Genomic DNA, 13,660 nt, shown 5'->3' on the forward strand with positions numbered 1-13,660 from the left:
TCAAACTGTCGAGACGAGGAAGAGTCGAAGAGCCTTCATCTCACCCTCGTCGGTCTGCTCCTCCTCATTCTCATACTCCCCATACTCCTCCTCCTGCTCCTCATCTTCCTCCTCACCCTCGTTTCAGATCTAGAGGATTGGTAATTGGATCGCAAATGCATTGCCTGGAAGGGAAGGGGGAAAAAATCACAGACTCCATGCTGGCACCGAGAGTCGTGGTCGAGGCTGGCCTAGAGTTGCTGCCTTGGACAGGCCGCGAGATCAAAGCCGCAGTTTCATTTCCTATGACAATCTAGGCCCCCAGAGACAACCACAGGGAGAGTTTGTATGAATTGATTTCCTATTAACTTACCATAGCGCGCGCGCGCGCTCACCCCGTCGGATCTATGTTCAATGATCAAGACCATCGCGAAATGTTTTCCTCGAGTTTTTGTTCGGTGATCGTTCCAGAACAGGCAGCAAGTAAGGCTATCCAATAGGAAGCACGCGGGGTGTCATGGAGGTTGGAACACTCTACATGTAGGTAACCCCCACCGTAGTACGTGACTGTGGCTCGCGGCAGCGTACATACCTGTCTACTCTATCGGTACTTTCTTGAAAAGTATGTACACTAGAGTACATATATAGGAAGGAAGATTTGTGTGTGCAGAAAACGACTTTTTATCTCTTTCGTTTCTTTTTTTCTCTTTTTTTCTTTTTTCTTTTTTTTTTTCTTTCTATTTTTTTATTTTTTTTATTCCAGCCAATACAGCGCCACATTCGCTCGGTAGATTATTCTTTTTGTTTCTTTGCTTTTCTTTTTCGCTCTGGTGAGATGCGAGGGAGATCCTTTTTTTGGGTAGAGGCGTGCTTGGGTGGTGGAAAGCTGGTATCATCCGCCTGTGTACCCTCCATACGACATATTATACTGTCATTTGTTTGGCGGCTACAAGAGTTCGAGACTCCGGATCCATCGACATGCACGCCCAAAGACCAGAGCGCAGACCTGGCCAGCCTGATCTGATTCTCTCTCGACATTAATCTCAACCCAGCGCTCCGCGGGCAGGAAATTTAAGAGATTGCACTTCCTGTCGCTCATGTCGTTGTCGCTGTGGCTGTCGCTTCGCACCAACAAACACAAACAAACAAAAAGACAGATTCAACAGAACAAAACAGAGCAGTAGCAGAATTAACAAATTATCTATAGAGCTATAGAGGTCAATGGTCGGAACTGTCTCGTACGCGCCAAAAGAGCTGCATGTTTCCGTCGGAAATCGTGTCTTGCCTTGGCCCACACATACCTACACCATCATCCGTCTGATGGGATGCGATGTGTTTGGGCCTTATGCTGCTTCACCTCACACCCCCAAGACGGTAATCAGCCTGCATGCATGCATGCAGCGGATGCAAAAACGAATTATGCTTCGCCTTCCCTGCATGTGTGGGGCCGATGACAGCCCAGCAGATCGTAGATCGGGAATCTTGGATGTATGTAAATTAAGCATGTATAATATGTAAGGTGCCTGCCTGCCTGCCACACAGCCCAGCCCAGCCCAGCCAGTGACACTCCGACATTTGTGATTCTGATGGGCCAGGTGGGTTACTCCACATACACGAACGATCATGCATGACTTGACTGTTGAATCAAGTCTCTTCACGACTGCCGGATGGTGGGTAATTGTGGGTGGTACATGTATCTACGTGCCGAGTCTGTGGGGTGGAGTGGGGTGGGATGAGATGAGATGAGATGGGATAGGCTGGGGCGGGGTGGGACTATTTTTTTTTTTTTTTTTTTTTTGTGTGTGTCTTACCTTGCCCGGAAGAGTTGGGAGAGCTGAAAGTTCTGCACGTACGGTGGAGAATATACATACTTCCTCCCCTTCTTCTTACCTGTACCCACTTTGCTTCCACTGGTCTCTGTTTGTAGTCTAACACTACCTACATCTGCCTCACATGTATATACCTACTAAATGCGGTACTGGCGATTCGATGCTCTGATCAAGGGCCAAAGCAGCCGGCAGCGGGTACGTTCTTGCCCCACGGGTTAGTATTAGCGATTCAGCAGTTCTTTTTGTTGTTTTGCCTTCTAGTCTAGTAGCTCTCTCTCTCGATCTCTCTGCTCGTTAATCTGTTTCTCCAGCGCACTCGCTCCCTCTTTCCCGTATACCTTTTCTAGCGAATGCCGCATGATGTGCACTGTGCGAACCACTAACACAGAAAAGACCGATAATGACCATATCAACCATCCTAACAGGTAAGATGTAGCTCTCAAGCAACAGCTGGTTGGTCTCCTCTCCTCTCTTTTCTGCTCGGGCCTTTCGTAGGCAGTGTTGGTGTGACCTGAGAAGGAGAAGAAGAAGAAGAACCAGAAGCTGGGAAGGTGAATATTAACCTCGAAACAACTGAGGCTCAGCTTCAGCTGCTTGGCTAGCTATTCATCGATCGAGTGATGCCAGATGATCCCCCCGCCCCCCGCCCCCCCCAAACACACACACCCACATATCCCCACCCCCACACCCTTTCCCTTTCTCTACTGGCAGACTACATACATACTCTAACCCTAACCCAGATGTTCACCCCTAACCCAGATATTCATCCCTAACCCTTCCCGAGCACCTACCCATCTTTAACTAATCACCTCGATCCAACCTCACGATGTCAACATACACGATCCTCTCGAAGCACCGCCAATTCGAACTACCAGATTCCAAATTGCCCGAGGCAGACCCATGTGACGACCTACTAATTACTCCCTCGCTTCAAGACCTGGCTGACTGGATAAGCTGATAACCGCCGTCCCCTCTTCCCAGTAACCCCCCCCCCCCGGGTGGATAAAGTCGCGATTAAGATTGGGGCGGAATATAAAGGAAACCGCCAAACAAGATTGGCTTCGAATCCTTCGCTATTGCGTAAGATGTAGGTAGGATGGGATGTAGATGGGGGTGGGATGTATGTATGAGGTAGCTGGCGTACATCTGGCAAACCCGTAGCTGGCTGCTGCCTCGGCAGACTGCACCATACCGTGTGCGCGATGAGGGGGAGGAGATGTCGTGAAGGTGGATCGAACGAAGGGTTGTTCCCCTCCCCCCCCCCCTCATACTCATCTCATCTCGGGAACGTCAACGCCCGTCCGTGTTTTTTTTATTTTTATTTCTATTTCCTATTCTCCTTCATACGAAGAAGGAATAATAATAGAAGTGATGGACGCATTTGGAAACGCACAACCCCCCCACCCCCCCTCCTCTCTATCTCATCTCGCCATCTTCCCCCCCCCCCCCCCAAACCACACCCCTGGAGCATGCAATCGATCGGTGGTGAATTGGGGGCGTCGAAGCCGCGGGAGAAGACGTAGAGAAGGAACTGTTTTCTTTGGCAGGGGAATAACTGCCGGCGGCAGGAGCCATCCATCCAGCCAGATGGGTACATAGGCATCCAGCCCCGACAGACAGACAGGCATGGTGACCTACTACTCTAACTCTAGCCATCCACCATCCCGATCTCCCCCCTGCTCTATACTCCATCATGCAGCGTAACTGCGTGATTCCGGCGTCACCGTGATACCCACCCAGGGAAGGGGGTTACATCTGTACGCTACTCTACGAACATTGTACATACCCGCTCTACCCTTAAGCACCCCTGCACAATCTCAGCCTCATCCCTAGCCGCACTCGAAACAACCTCCCCTCCCCTCTCCTCTCCTCCCCCCAAGTCCAGATTCCCAAACAGCTAGTAACACTGACGGCGGCCTTGGCACGATTACTACGCGCAAACATTCTAGAAGGCCGATCTTTTGCCCCATCCTGCGAATCACCTGTCATAATCGTTCCACACACGAAGTGGGGAGAGTGAGGAGAGTGAGAGAGATAGAGAGAGGGTAAAATGATTATAATAAAAAAAAACGTTTAAACCAAAACAACGATGAGGGTACGAAGTTTCAGGTTTCCCTCTTTCTTGTCTTTTGTCGTTTGTTGCACATGTGCATATATACGATATTGGATGTCCTGCTGTGGATCGCTGCGCTGCTGCTCGGCTCGACATTGCTCCTGAGCGAGCGAGATCTTGTTCGTTCTTGAATCAGCCTTGCGTGGGCTTTAATTAACCGGGTAGACGGGGGAGGAATGTGGTTTGAAACTGCGGATGTGTATACATGGTGGTATTTGGCGAAGGGGGGTGTGTGGTTTGGTTCTTCACCGCGCGGGTATGAGTGATGGGTGGTGATGCAGCTTGTTGGCCGTGTTACGGGGGTAACATTGAATCAGCTAGCATCCGTGGATACATGTAGTTAGGATACTTGATAACCTGCATGTACATGGTAGAGCTTATTCGGGCAGTCGGATATATGGGGACGTGTGTTCTAGCTACTATACCTTATACCTCACTGAGGCTTGCATGCTGCTTCGTAGAGGATTGCGACTGTCACAAGGTCCATTAGAATTCTTCGGACATCGAAGAATTGGGATCCGGACACCTACAGAAAAGTAACATGATTACATATGTATGTATATGCCCCCAATCATTGCTCTCACCTGGCCGTAAGAAAAAAAAAAAAAAAAAAAGAGCGCAAAGGTGCGAAGAAGGAGACGTTCCATCCGTGTATGTATTTCAAGAAACCCTCATCAATCCTTCAAGCATCAACATGTACGTCCAAGAGGAAACAGCAAAAAAAAAAAAAAAAAAAAGGGGGAGATAGAAATAAAAATAATATAGTACAGAGCGCCCTCCCTTATCGTGAAAGAAAAAAAAAAAAAAAAAGAAGCCGCCATTCCATTCCGGTCCATAATCCATAAACAATGTGCAAACCCCTAACCCACAGAAGTAAAGAAAAAAAATAATAGCAGGTAAAAACAAAAGAACTAACTCCAACCCATCATGTATGTTTACTCCCACAGGGCCTTCTCTACAATGGCTCTACACATGGCCTCTACATCCCCGCCCGTCCTCCAACTATGTAGCTGAACGTCGTAGTGCCCCATAATCATCAGAGCCCGCTCCCAGCGACGGTTCCACAGCTCTTCGCGTTTACTCAGTAGCACCTCCTGCTGCGCCTGTTGCTGCTGCTGCTTCTGCGTCATCGGTGCGGGCGACGACGAAGCAGTAGTGGCAGAGTGTTGGAGTGGCCCAGGCGACGGTGGGACAATACTGGGGGGCTCACTGGATGAGAAGGTAGCCGTGCGTCTTGGCGGCGGGGGCGGCGGTGGAGAGTTTCGAGTACAGAGGAGGTCGGTGGTGGAGGATGACTTGGCAGCTGGTGCCGTCATGGTGTCCCGGAGGCTTGGGGGCTTGGGAGGCCTGGGAGGGGGTGTCTTGGCCCCTGCTATTGGTGTCTCTCGGGAGCGTTCTTCTGGCTGGGTTTGGGTTACTGTGTGGTTGACAGATTTACGCTTCGGAGGTAGTGGCGGGGGAATCTTGGGCTGTTTTACACTGGCTGCTTTTGCCTCTGCCCATTCTTGCATTGCCTTGGCGTACTCGGGCGATTCGTTTGGGTTGAAGAATTCCTTTTCGTCGGGTGCCAAAGTTGTTGTGACGTCCCGGATGAAAACGGCCAGGATCCTACCCGGGAACTTTTCGACAATCTCGGTGTAAACTTCCAGATCTGCCTCACCAGAATCCCCGACCAGGATCCACTGGCGCCGAGGAAAGTCTCGAATCACCCGCTCCACCGCGCCCTTTTTGCGCTCGGCGACAGGTTCGAAGATGCCCTGAAGCATGCCACTGTATTCTTTGAGGTGCATACTGCCCGGCGGAAGCCCGGATTCTTCAAAGAACGACTTGAGCACGGGGTATAGCTGCCATGGCGAGTTTGACACATAGTGGAAATTGACGTTATACGGCTCCTGGGACAGCCGCTTGTACCAGCCTGAAACACCGGGGATGCTAAGCTTCGATAAGGGCTCCGTAAAGGTGTTTCGGAATATCTCGCGCGCGCCCATGGACACGGCTGAATGCTTTACCGTATCGTCGATATCCGATATCAGCGATATTCCGGTCGGCTCATGAATGATGACATCTTCAGTTGCCGAAATCCTTTCCGAGGCAACGACGCGGACAGTGGTAGGGATGAAGGGAAGATCGCTTTGGAAGGAGAAGTGGCCGGTCTCGGAGGTGAAGACAGTGAACGACTGCGAGGATCCCGCGGATTCGTCGCTGAAGGTTATGGTGATGCGGGTGTTGGGAATGGGACGATGCATGAAGGGCGCGAGACGCGCAGCAAGCGCTGCATGCGCAGATGCAATCTCGGCAGGGTCTAGTTGCGGTACCTGCGGCAATGATTGGGTGCTTGCGTTGGTCACCATGGCTGGGCGCCAGGATAACGTCTTTGCTGCTGCTGCGGCGGCGGCGGCGGCGTTCATGGGCGCGGAGTTGGTCCTGGACAGGCTCTCCATCCTGCTGTCGGACGAATAGAGCGACGGAGGTCTGCCATTCTTTTCGACAGCTGCCGCAGCCTCTTTCGCAGCCTCTGCCTCTGCCTCTGCCTCTGCCTCTGCCTCTGCCTCTGCAGCTGTGGGGCCCCTGTCGGGCTCCCCGGGCTGGGCAGAAGCTTGCGCAGGGAGTCCACAGAGCTTAAGGGCGACCCAGTGGAGGTATCGGTTCTTCCGGCTCAGAGGGCCCGAGTGCGGGGCAAAGAGCCAGCCCCGGATCTCCACATCAACCGCATTGTCCTCATCTGGGCGCCGTCTGGCATAGCTCGGGAACAGCACAAGCTCCTCATCGCCGCTCCTCGCAACCTCCATCTCCGGCCACGAGCCCGACGACTGGTCCGTGCCACCGCTGTAACCGCCCTCCATCTCGCTGGCCCGATTCGCATACCCCGAATAGTAGCTCTGCCTCAGATCATTGGCAGCCTTCAGGTAACCCGCAATCTTCTTCCTCCTAGTGCCCGGCTCTCGGCTGCCTTCCGCTGGGTCCCCACCACCACCAGTAAACGACCTGTAATAGCTTCCCCAACTATTTCCCGCATCGCCGGGGGCCTGCATCGCGCCGCTGCCCGTGGTCTCGGTATGTCGGTGGGCTGCTCGAGTGCGCAGACAGGTGGCCCGTTCCCAGTGATCGTTCCGCCACTCGAGATGGCCACGCTTGACAAAGCTCCGTGAGAGAGAAGGGCGGACGGGGCCGCGGGGGCGGAGTCGGCTATTGGCGAAGGTGACGAGCTTGTAGAGGCGATTGGAGAAGCGGGCGCGGAGGCCGGGGTAGAGGAGGAAGCGGAGGTGGGAAAGCGAGGAACGGATCCGTGTGCGGGGGCCCAGATTCGCGGTTACTTTGCAGAGCACTAAGCTATAGTATATGTGAGCTGTTGAAGCAATTGTGGATTTGACGAGTAACCCAGATATCCTAGCCTGGAGCGAAGGGGTTGTGTATGGCTTCAATGGCACTGATTGTTGTAGTTGTAGCTCGGTATCTGCTCTGATGTCGTGTGTGTCTTGCCTAGCTATCTACACACACACACGCGCGTGGTGGTGCTGTCTTGGGTGAGGTCATCACGGGGCTGGGCTAGTTACCCGGCACCACCACGGGAATGAGCCTCATTACATCAAGGAGCCTCAATACTCAATACATGTATTTGGATCGGTCCATTAACCAGATGGACTGTGGCTGGATGCATGTGGAGTACCCGAGTGAGTGCTACGTGCAAGTACACACATACGCGTGCACCAGTTCACATGGACCTAACCCTGAGCTAGTGCGTGCGAGCTATCAATAGACGTTATTGCGTGTACTCGTGTATGTATGTATGTATGTATGTATGTACGTACAGTCCCTACCCAGATGTCTTCGTGATTCCGGTGGCTCGGCGGCAACCTCAAAACCCCACGAATTTACTCACAATCGATACACTATCCCCAGCCCAGCAACCGTGACCATGCCCCCCTTGTTTAATCCAGCTGACGCGACTCCAAGGAAACCACTACCGCCTAGCAAGAGACCTAGAACAGCTAGAAGGCAGCTAGGCCGACTAGAAAAAGGCATGATTATTGCTCTTTACCACACAACTGGGAAGGTTGCCGAGGTGGCAGAAATTATGCAGCGACCATGGTCAACAATTAAAAGCTTTCTCGACCGCGCAAATGAACGAGGCACTATACAGAACCTGACGCGTCCTGGACGACCTGAGAAATTGGATCAGGAGCAGCAACAACAATTGATTCGGGCTGCATGTAATACCCGAACCATGTCTAGAAGGCAATTACGCGATGGCAATGCCCCTGAAGTCTCCTTACACACCGTCGATAGAGTATTGAGAAAGCGAGGAATCAAAAAATGGAGAGCAAAGAAGCGGCCAGCATTGACAGCATCAGACGCAAGGAGGAGACTAGCTTGGGCATTGGAAAGGCAACACTGGACGGCTGATGATTTTGAAGGTGTTGTCTGGAGTGATGAGTGCAGTGTGGAGAAGTCACGTAACCCCAATCAATTATGGGTGTTTCGTACTCTTCCAGAAAAATGGGTGCACGAGTGTATAGATCCTAAAAAGAATGGTGGAGGGGTATCGCTGATGGTATGGGGATGCTTTTGGGGGAGGAATCGCGGCACATTCACACCTTTAATTGTCAAATCTGTCAACAAATACGTTTATCTACAGATGCTGCAGTATCTCCTTGTACCTGTCCTCAACCGGGTCAAGGATACTGTAGATAATCCTCGATTTATGCAAGACAATGCGCCAATCCACAAGGCTCATATTGTTACTGAATGGTTTGAAGTGCCTGGGGTTGATATTGTTGTTGAAAATCACCCACCTTATTCTCCTGATTTAAATCCTATTGAACATGTATGGGTGGAGCTCAAAAAGCGCTTCCAAAGTCAGTATCCTAATATAAAAAACACTCCTGGAGGTCCTAAAAGGGTGAAGGAACGGTTGGCTGAAGTCTTGCCTTTGGTTTGGGACACTATTCCTGAAGATTTCTTTGAGAGATTGTGGAAATCAATGCCTGATAGAGTTGCTGCAGTAATTGCAGCGGGTGGGTGGCAAACTAAATATTAAGATACATGTACATATTTAATTCATTTATTGAGTATTTATTGATCGTTGATCATTGAATGCCGAGCGTCGACGAGTGTTCGTTCGTTCGTTGTTCACGAGCGTTGCCGTTGCCGTTGCGCCCTGTACCACCCGAATCACGAAGACATCTGGGTAGGGACTGTACATGTATGTTAGTTGTGATTTTGAGATGCGCGGTACCTTTGCGTCGGATGTACGTACATGTATGTTAGTTGTGGTTTTGAGATGCGCGGTACCTTTGCGTTGGCCTTGGTTGATTCTCGCTATTCTTGAGAATGTTATACGTTGCGTGTTGTCCCAATTGCTAGGAATACCCGGCCCGGCTCTGTTTCCCCCCAGCAAGACGAAAATACATGTATGTACTCGGTATGTGGCCCCTAACCCCACACCCCACACCCCTCCCCCGCCTTCCAGGATGCACCTTTACTGTGGATGCAGTACGTCTCCGTCTGATGATTCTAACACAATGTCTTGAGTGGCTGGCTGTACTTCCATTCCATAATGATTCCCTGTGTTGTACATGTCCTCATGTGCTTTGAGTGATCGTGGGCCGGGCTGGATTAGTAGATCAGCTCTATCCAAGCCATCCTCGCTCATGATCAAGACGACTGACTACTGTCACACCATCGAAATTTGCAATCGCAAAGTCCCGCTCGACCGTGTCATTGCACACATCCATCGTTCCACTCCCCCGTACCACTTATCCCTCCCCATTCGAGTCCGCCTCGCCTCATCTCATCTCCATCGCCTCACCTCACCTCGACTCTCACCGCTCCCTCGACCCCCCGCCATCTAACTCCTCTCCTCAGTGGCTGCCACCTCGAGGATTCCCTGCCCTACAGACCCCCTCCTATCTAATCCATTCCATCGTGAAACTCCAAACTAACGTTTCACCAAACAGCTCTCTCTCTCTCGAGTGCTGTCTATTTTTCGCAGCGCCGGGGTCGAACCAAGCATCCCGGAAAATCCTGGTGTTACAAACTCGTGCGCTTCCCTGTCCCTGGATTCCCCATTCCGATACCACAACGCCGGGAAACATCGAACGCAGCACTGGCCTAGTCGCACGTGCGTCCCCCCCCCACCCAGGCGGGGAAACGGAATGCCCTCCTCCTGGGTTCAGGGAGTGGTCGGCGGTGAGCGCTGTCGTTCGATGGCGGTGTATTGCACTCCGAGACCCGATGTCTGGGCTGTTTAGAGGTTATGTATGTGTAACTGATGCATACTGCGGAGGGTTTCGTATGTATCCTGAGAGATACGTACACAGCATCGATCGTCGGGGTCGGCGAGGTATCAGCCCCCGGGGGGGGGGGGGGGGGTGTTGGAGGAGGGGTTGCGGGGGGGATGGGAGGGGGGGGGGGGGGATAGGAGTGGGAGGGGGGTGGGAGGGGAGGGGGGATGGTTGACGTCAAGATAACTGTGTATGTATGCAGGATGTGTTCAGCTGAAGCGCCACCCATGGCTGAGGAATTTAATCATTTCGTCGCGATCCACGCCGACCTCAGCTTAAAAGTGAGGCTGAAGAATCCCTAGGATTAGAGCGAGCGACCAGCTAACAATAGTTTATCTTGAAACCGAATGTGGGAGCACGAGAGATAATTTGTTCCTTTCTTTCTAGAAGGCCCTTGGAAAAGAGATGAGGCCCAGCTGCAGGGTTGATCCTGGTGAGGGTGCCAGGGACGAGGAGGGAAGGGGGTGAGTCGTGATGGTGGTACAGACGCACGTGGACGCGTGTCAGGGACGTTTTATCTTGAAGATTTAATTTGCGATGGGTACTTCGGGGTACCGCGGTGTGGGGAGGGAGTCACGCGAATGCGGTGGCCGTGCGGCCCGTCGCTGCCGATGGAATCTGAAAAGTCATTTTTTTTATTATTATTATTATTATTATTGTCGTCTCATTTTGATGTTTAGAAGGGGGAAGGTGAGGGTTACTGTGGTTTTGGCGCTTGTCGCTCGAATTGGGACTCTTGTTCTGGATGATTACCATGTTGCCTACCTACATAGGCCTAGATGATTTGCTGGTGGGCTACCATCGAGGTTGAAATTTAAATGATTGGTAATTTGCCGCGCAGAGTCATTACGGTTCATTAATCAAGATCGAAGCTTAAAGCAGATATATAGGAACTCGGATATATGTGCAATTATCTCTTCAAGGCGTTTAGCCTGGTAACGTTCAATTTCTGCTCTGTGCCTGTCAAATCTCTCTGTTTATCAGCTAAACTTGACGTGGAACTGTGGAGGATCGAGGAGCGCGCTTCTAATTTGGTGCACAGTCCATCACTCGTATTCTCCCCGTTTTCCAGCGTGGTGATATTCATCAGCTACGTTATTATCCTGGATCGAATGCGCGCGTATAGCGCAAAATAATGCTACTAGCCTGGCTATATTCTAGTAAAGGGATACCAATCCAATTACGCGACATCGGCGTTCGGGTAGTCATCGGCAATACTCACTCCTTTTTGTGGGGAAATAATGTACTCGTATGGGAATTGATATGTCTTCGTTACTAGTACTGATTGCGTGCTCGAAGCTCTGTATACGAGAAGATGCGCTACTGCGAAAATCATGGCAAACGTTTCAGTACTTCGGCCCTAGCGAAAGGGATTTAATACTCGCCTTTTGTCACGAAAACGCGTGTGCAAGTAGCTCGATCCCCCGTTCTTACTATACGAGAACCTTAAGGAGTTTTAATTTTTTTTTTTTTTTTTTTTTTTTTTTGCGCGCTCTCGTGGCTGTGGGTGCAAGTTTCTTTGCCGCGACTATCTACGCGTGCTTTAAGGAAATGTTCTGCCTTTTCATTTCCCCCCACTAAAGAGATTTTGAGTACTCATGGAAATGTTCTTCCCACTGGCTATACCTCTCGCATCATACAAGATGTTACTATATATATCTAGAGAACGGTATTGATCAACATTAATTATAGAGTCAGTACAGTACGCATATATCCGCCGGGCCTGTTACAACTAACTCATAGACAACTAAACCCACCGTAGTGTATTTACATGAGTGCATACCGTCTGCTAAATAATGCAATTCCTCCAATTCAAAATAGGCCAGGCTATACTGTTATCGGAGTACGTCAACATCGATACCGTGCTTAAGCAGCTTGACATTAATCCCATTGCAGACCGGGGGTGCGTCATAGTGCGTCACTCGCTCGTACTTGAAATGATATATCCAACAGATGGTGTCTCGAGGTTGTCGGGGTTTCCTGCTTGAGGTGAGCGCAGTGCTGCGACGAGTGAGTTGTGTTGTGGACGCTACAATGTATAGTGGGAAGAAAACTAGAGTACATACTGTATGGCTATTAATCAGAGGTTTTGATAGGCCTCAGGTTATATGGGCCGGCCCGGGATTCGGCCTTCCAGGCCAGGCTTGGGCCAGGGTATCTGAAGTCGGGCCAGGCCGGGTCCTAAGGCGATTGAGGCCCGGGCTTTATGGGTTATTCATATGGGCTGAAATGGTGCATATTTTAAGAATATCCATCATCTTCAATCCTCATTTCTCTCTATGAAAAGAAAAATCTTCGAGTAAATATGAGATTTCACCCCAATAAACAGTCAAATATACTTTTTTAGAATTATCAAAAAATCCCGGGACTAGGCCCGTATATATGGGCCAGGCCAGGCCCCGGGTGGGTTTTCTGGGCTTGGGCCAGTCCAAGCATATTTCAGGCCCGGGCTGGCCTATTAAAACCTCTGCTATTAATTGGCCCCGCTGCAAAAAAAGCAGCCCAGTAGTGTAAGTCCTGGTCCAGCTTCGACAGATATGGTCAAGAGGTTTGAAGCAACAACCATATGAGGTGAGATTAAAAAAAAAAGAGGGAATTAGAGAACCTTTTACCTGTTGTACATGTTAAAATTGAGCGTTATATACTACTTAATATTGGTACTATAGTGCACGTGGAGGATGAACATTGCGGGAGCCGGAGGATAAATGCAGGTGGATGATCACTGTGGGCCATGTGTATTATTTAGCATCTAACTCCTCCAGGGTTCTAAATTCATAAGATCTATTTTGTTATTAATGTGCAAACAAATAAATATTGAGTGAGGAAGATATGTGAACCACATAGATTCAACGCTAGAAATTGAGGATATGACCCATGCTTGAATATATGTTCCGGGCCATTCGCAAATAGCTCGGATTCGTGAATGGACTGCTTGCTCCATACATCTGGGACTGGACCGGCCCATTGGCGAATGGACTGGATAAAAGGTAGTGAAATTGAGTCTTTGAACCAACACCCGAAACGCCTGGGCTTTAATAGAGGTCCTAGGGTTTTACAAGAGATCATAGGGCTCTACTAGTGGTCCTAGGGCCTAATAAAAGGTTGTAGAGGTCGCTGAGGCTGATAGAGACCACTGGATGTCACTGATGCTCGCTAAAGATCTTAAAGATGCTATTGTTGTTCTAGATTTGGTCTTCAGGGTTGCACTTCAGGGTTGCTGGTTTTTTTTGAGAGGTCTCCAGTGATTGTAGCAGCCGTCGGGGGTTGATATAAATCATTGTTAGTTATCAGTTTTGAACAATTTACAACAGTTTCCCCGGGCTGTTCGCGAATAGACTGGTCCAGCCACAGATGTATGAGCCTAGGAGTCCATTCGCGAATACCTCAAGTCCATTAGCGAATTTGTCAAGTCCATTCACGAATCCGCCATATTTGCGAATCGCCCGGTACATATA

General features: G+C 50.3%; 4 protein-coding genes across 4 annotated transcripts; 1 reads left to right on the forward strand and 3 right to left on the reverse strand.

The window, feature by feature from the left end:
• Nucleotides 1–407, reverse strand: H6S33_004543 (uncharacterized protein; the record flags this gene model as incomplete). Its single annotated transcript, XM_044836043.1, has 3 exons — nt 1–117; nt 191–282; nt 353–407. 3 exons carry the CDS (start codon nt 405–407, stop codon nt 1–3), a joined length of 264 nt encoding a protein of 87 aa, XP_044690516.1.
• A 4,449-nt stretch (nt 408–4,856) lies between these two features.
• On the reverse strand, nt 4,857–6,953 carry H6S33_004544 (uncharacterized protein; the record flags this gene model as incomplete). The annotated part of the gene is made up of 1 exon (XM_044836054.1): nt 4,857–6,953. One exon carries the CDS (start codon nt 6,951–6,953, stop codon nt 4,857–4,859), a length of 2,097 nt encoding a protein of 698 aa, XP_044690517.1.
• An 884-nt stretch (nt 6,954–7,837) lies between these two features.
• Nucleotides 7,838–8,959, forward strand: H6S33_004545 (uncharacterized protein; the record flags this gene model as incomplete). The annotated part of the gene is made up of 1 exon (XM_044836065.1): nt 7,838–8,959. The coding sequence occupies one exon, from the start codon at nt 7,838–7,840 to the stop codon at nt 8,957–8,959; it is 1,122 nt and encodes a 373-aa protein (XP_044690518.1).
• A 24-nt stretch (nt 8,960–8,983) lies between these two features.
• H6S33_004546 (uncharacterized protein) lies at nt 8,984–9,604 on the reverse strand (the record flags this gene model as incomplete). The annotated part of the gene is made up of 4 exons (XM_044836077.1): nt 8,984–9,116; nt 9,179–9,240; nt 9,419–9,532; nt 9,602–9,604. The coding sequence occupies 4 exons, from the start codon at nt 9,602–9,604 to the stop codon at nt 8,984–8,986; spliced, it is 312 nt and encodes a 103-aa protein (XP_044690519.1).
• Nucleotides 9,605–13,660: the final 4,056 nt, after the last annotated feature.

The sequence above is a fragment of the Morchella sextelata genome (genome assembly GCF_020137385.1).
Source record: "Morchella sextelata strain SCLS chromosome Unknown scls_18, whole genome shotgun sequence".
Taxonomy (NCBI): domain Eukaryota; kingdom Fungi; phylum Ascomycota; class Pezizomycetes; order Pezizales; family Morchellaceae; genus Morchella; species Morchella sextelata.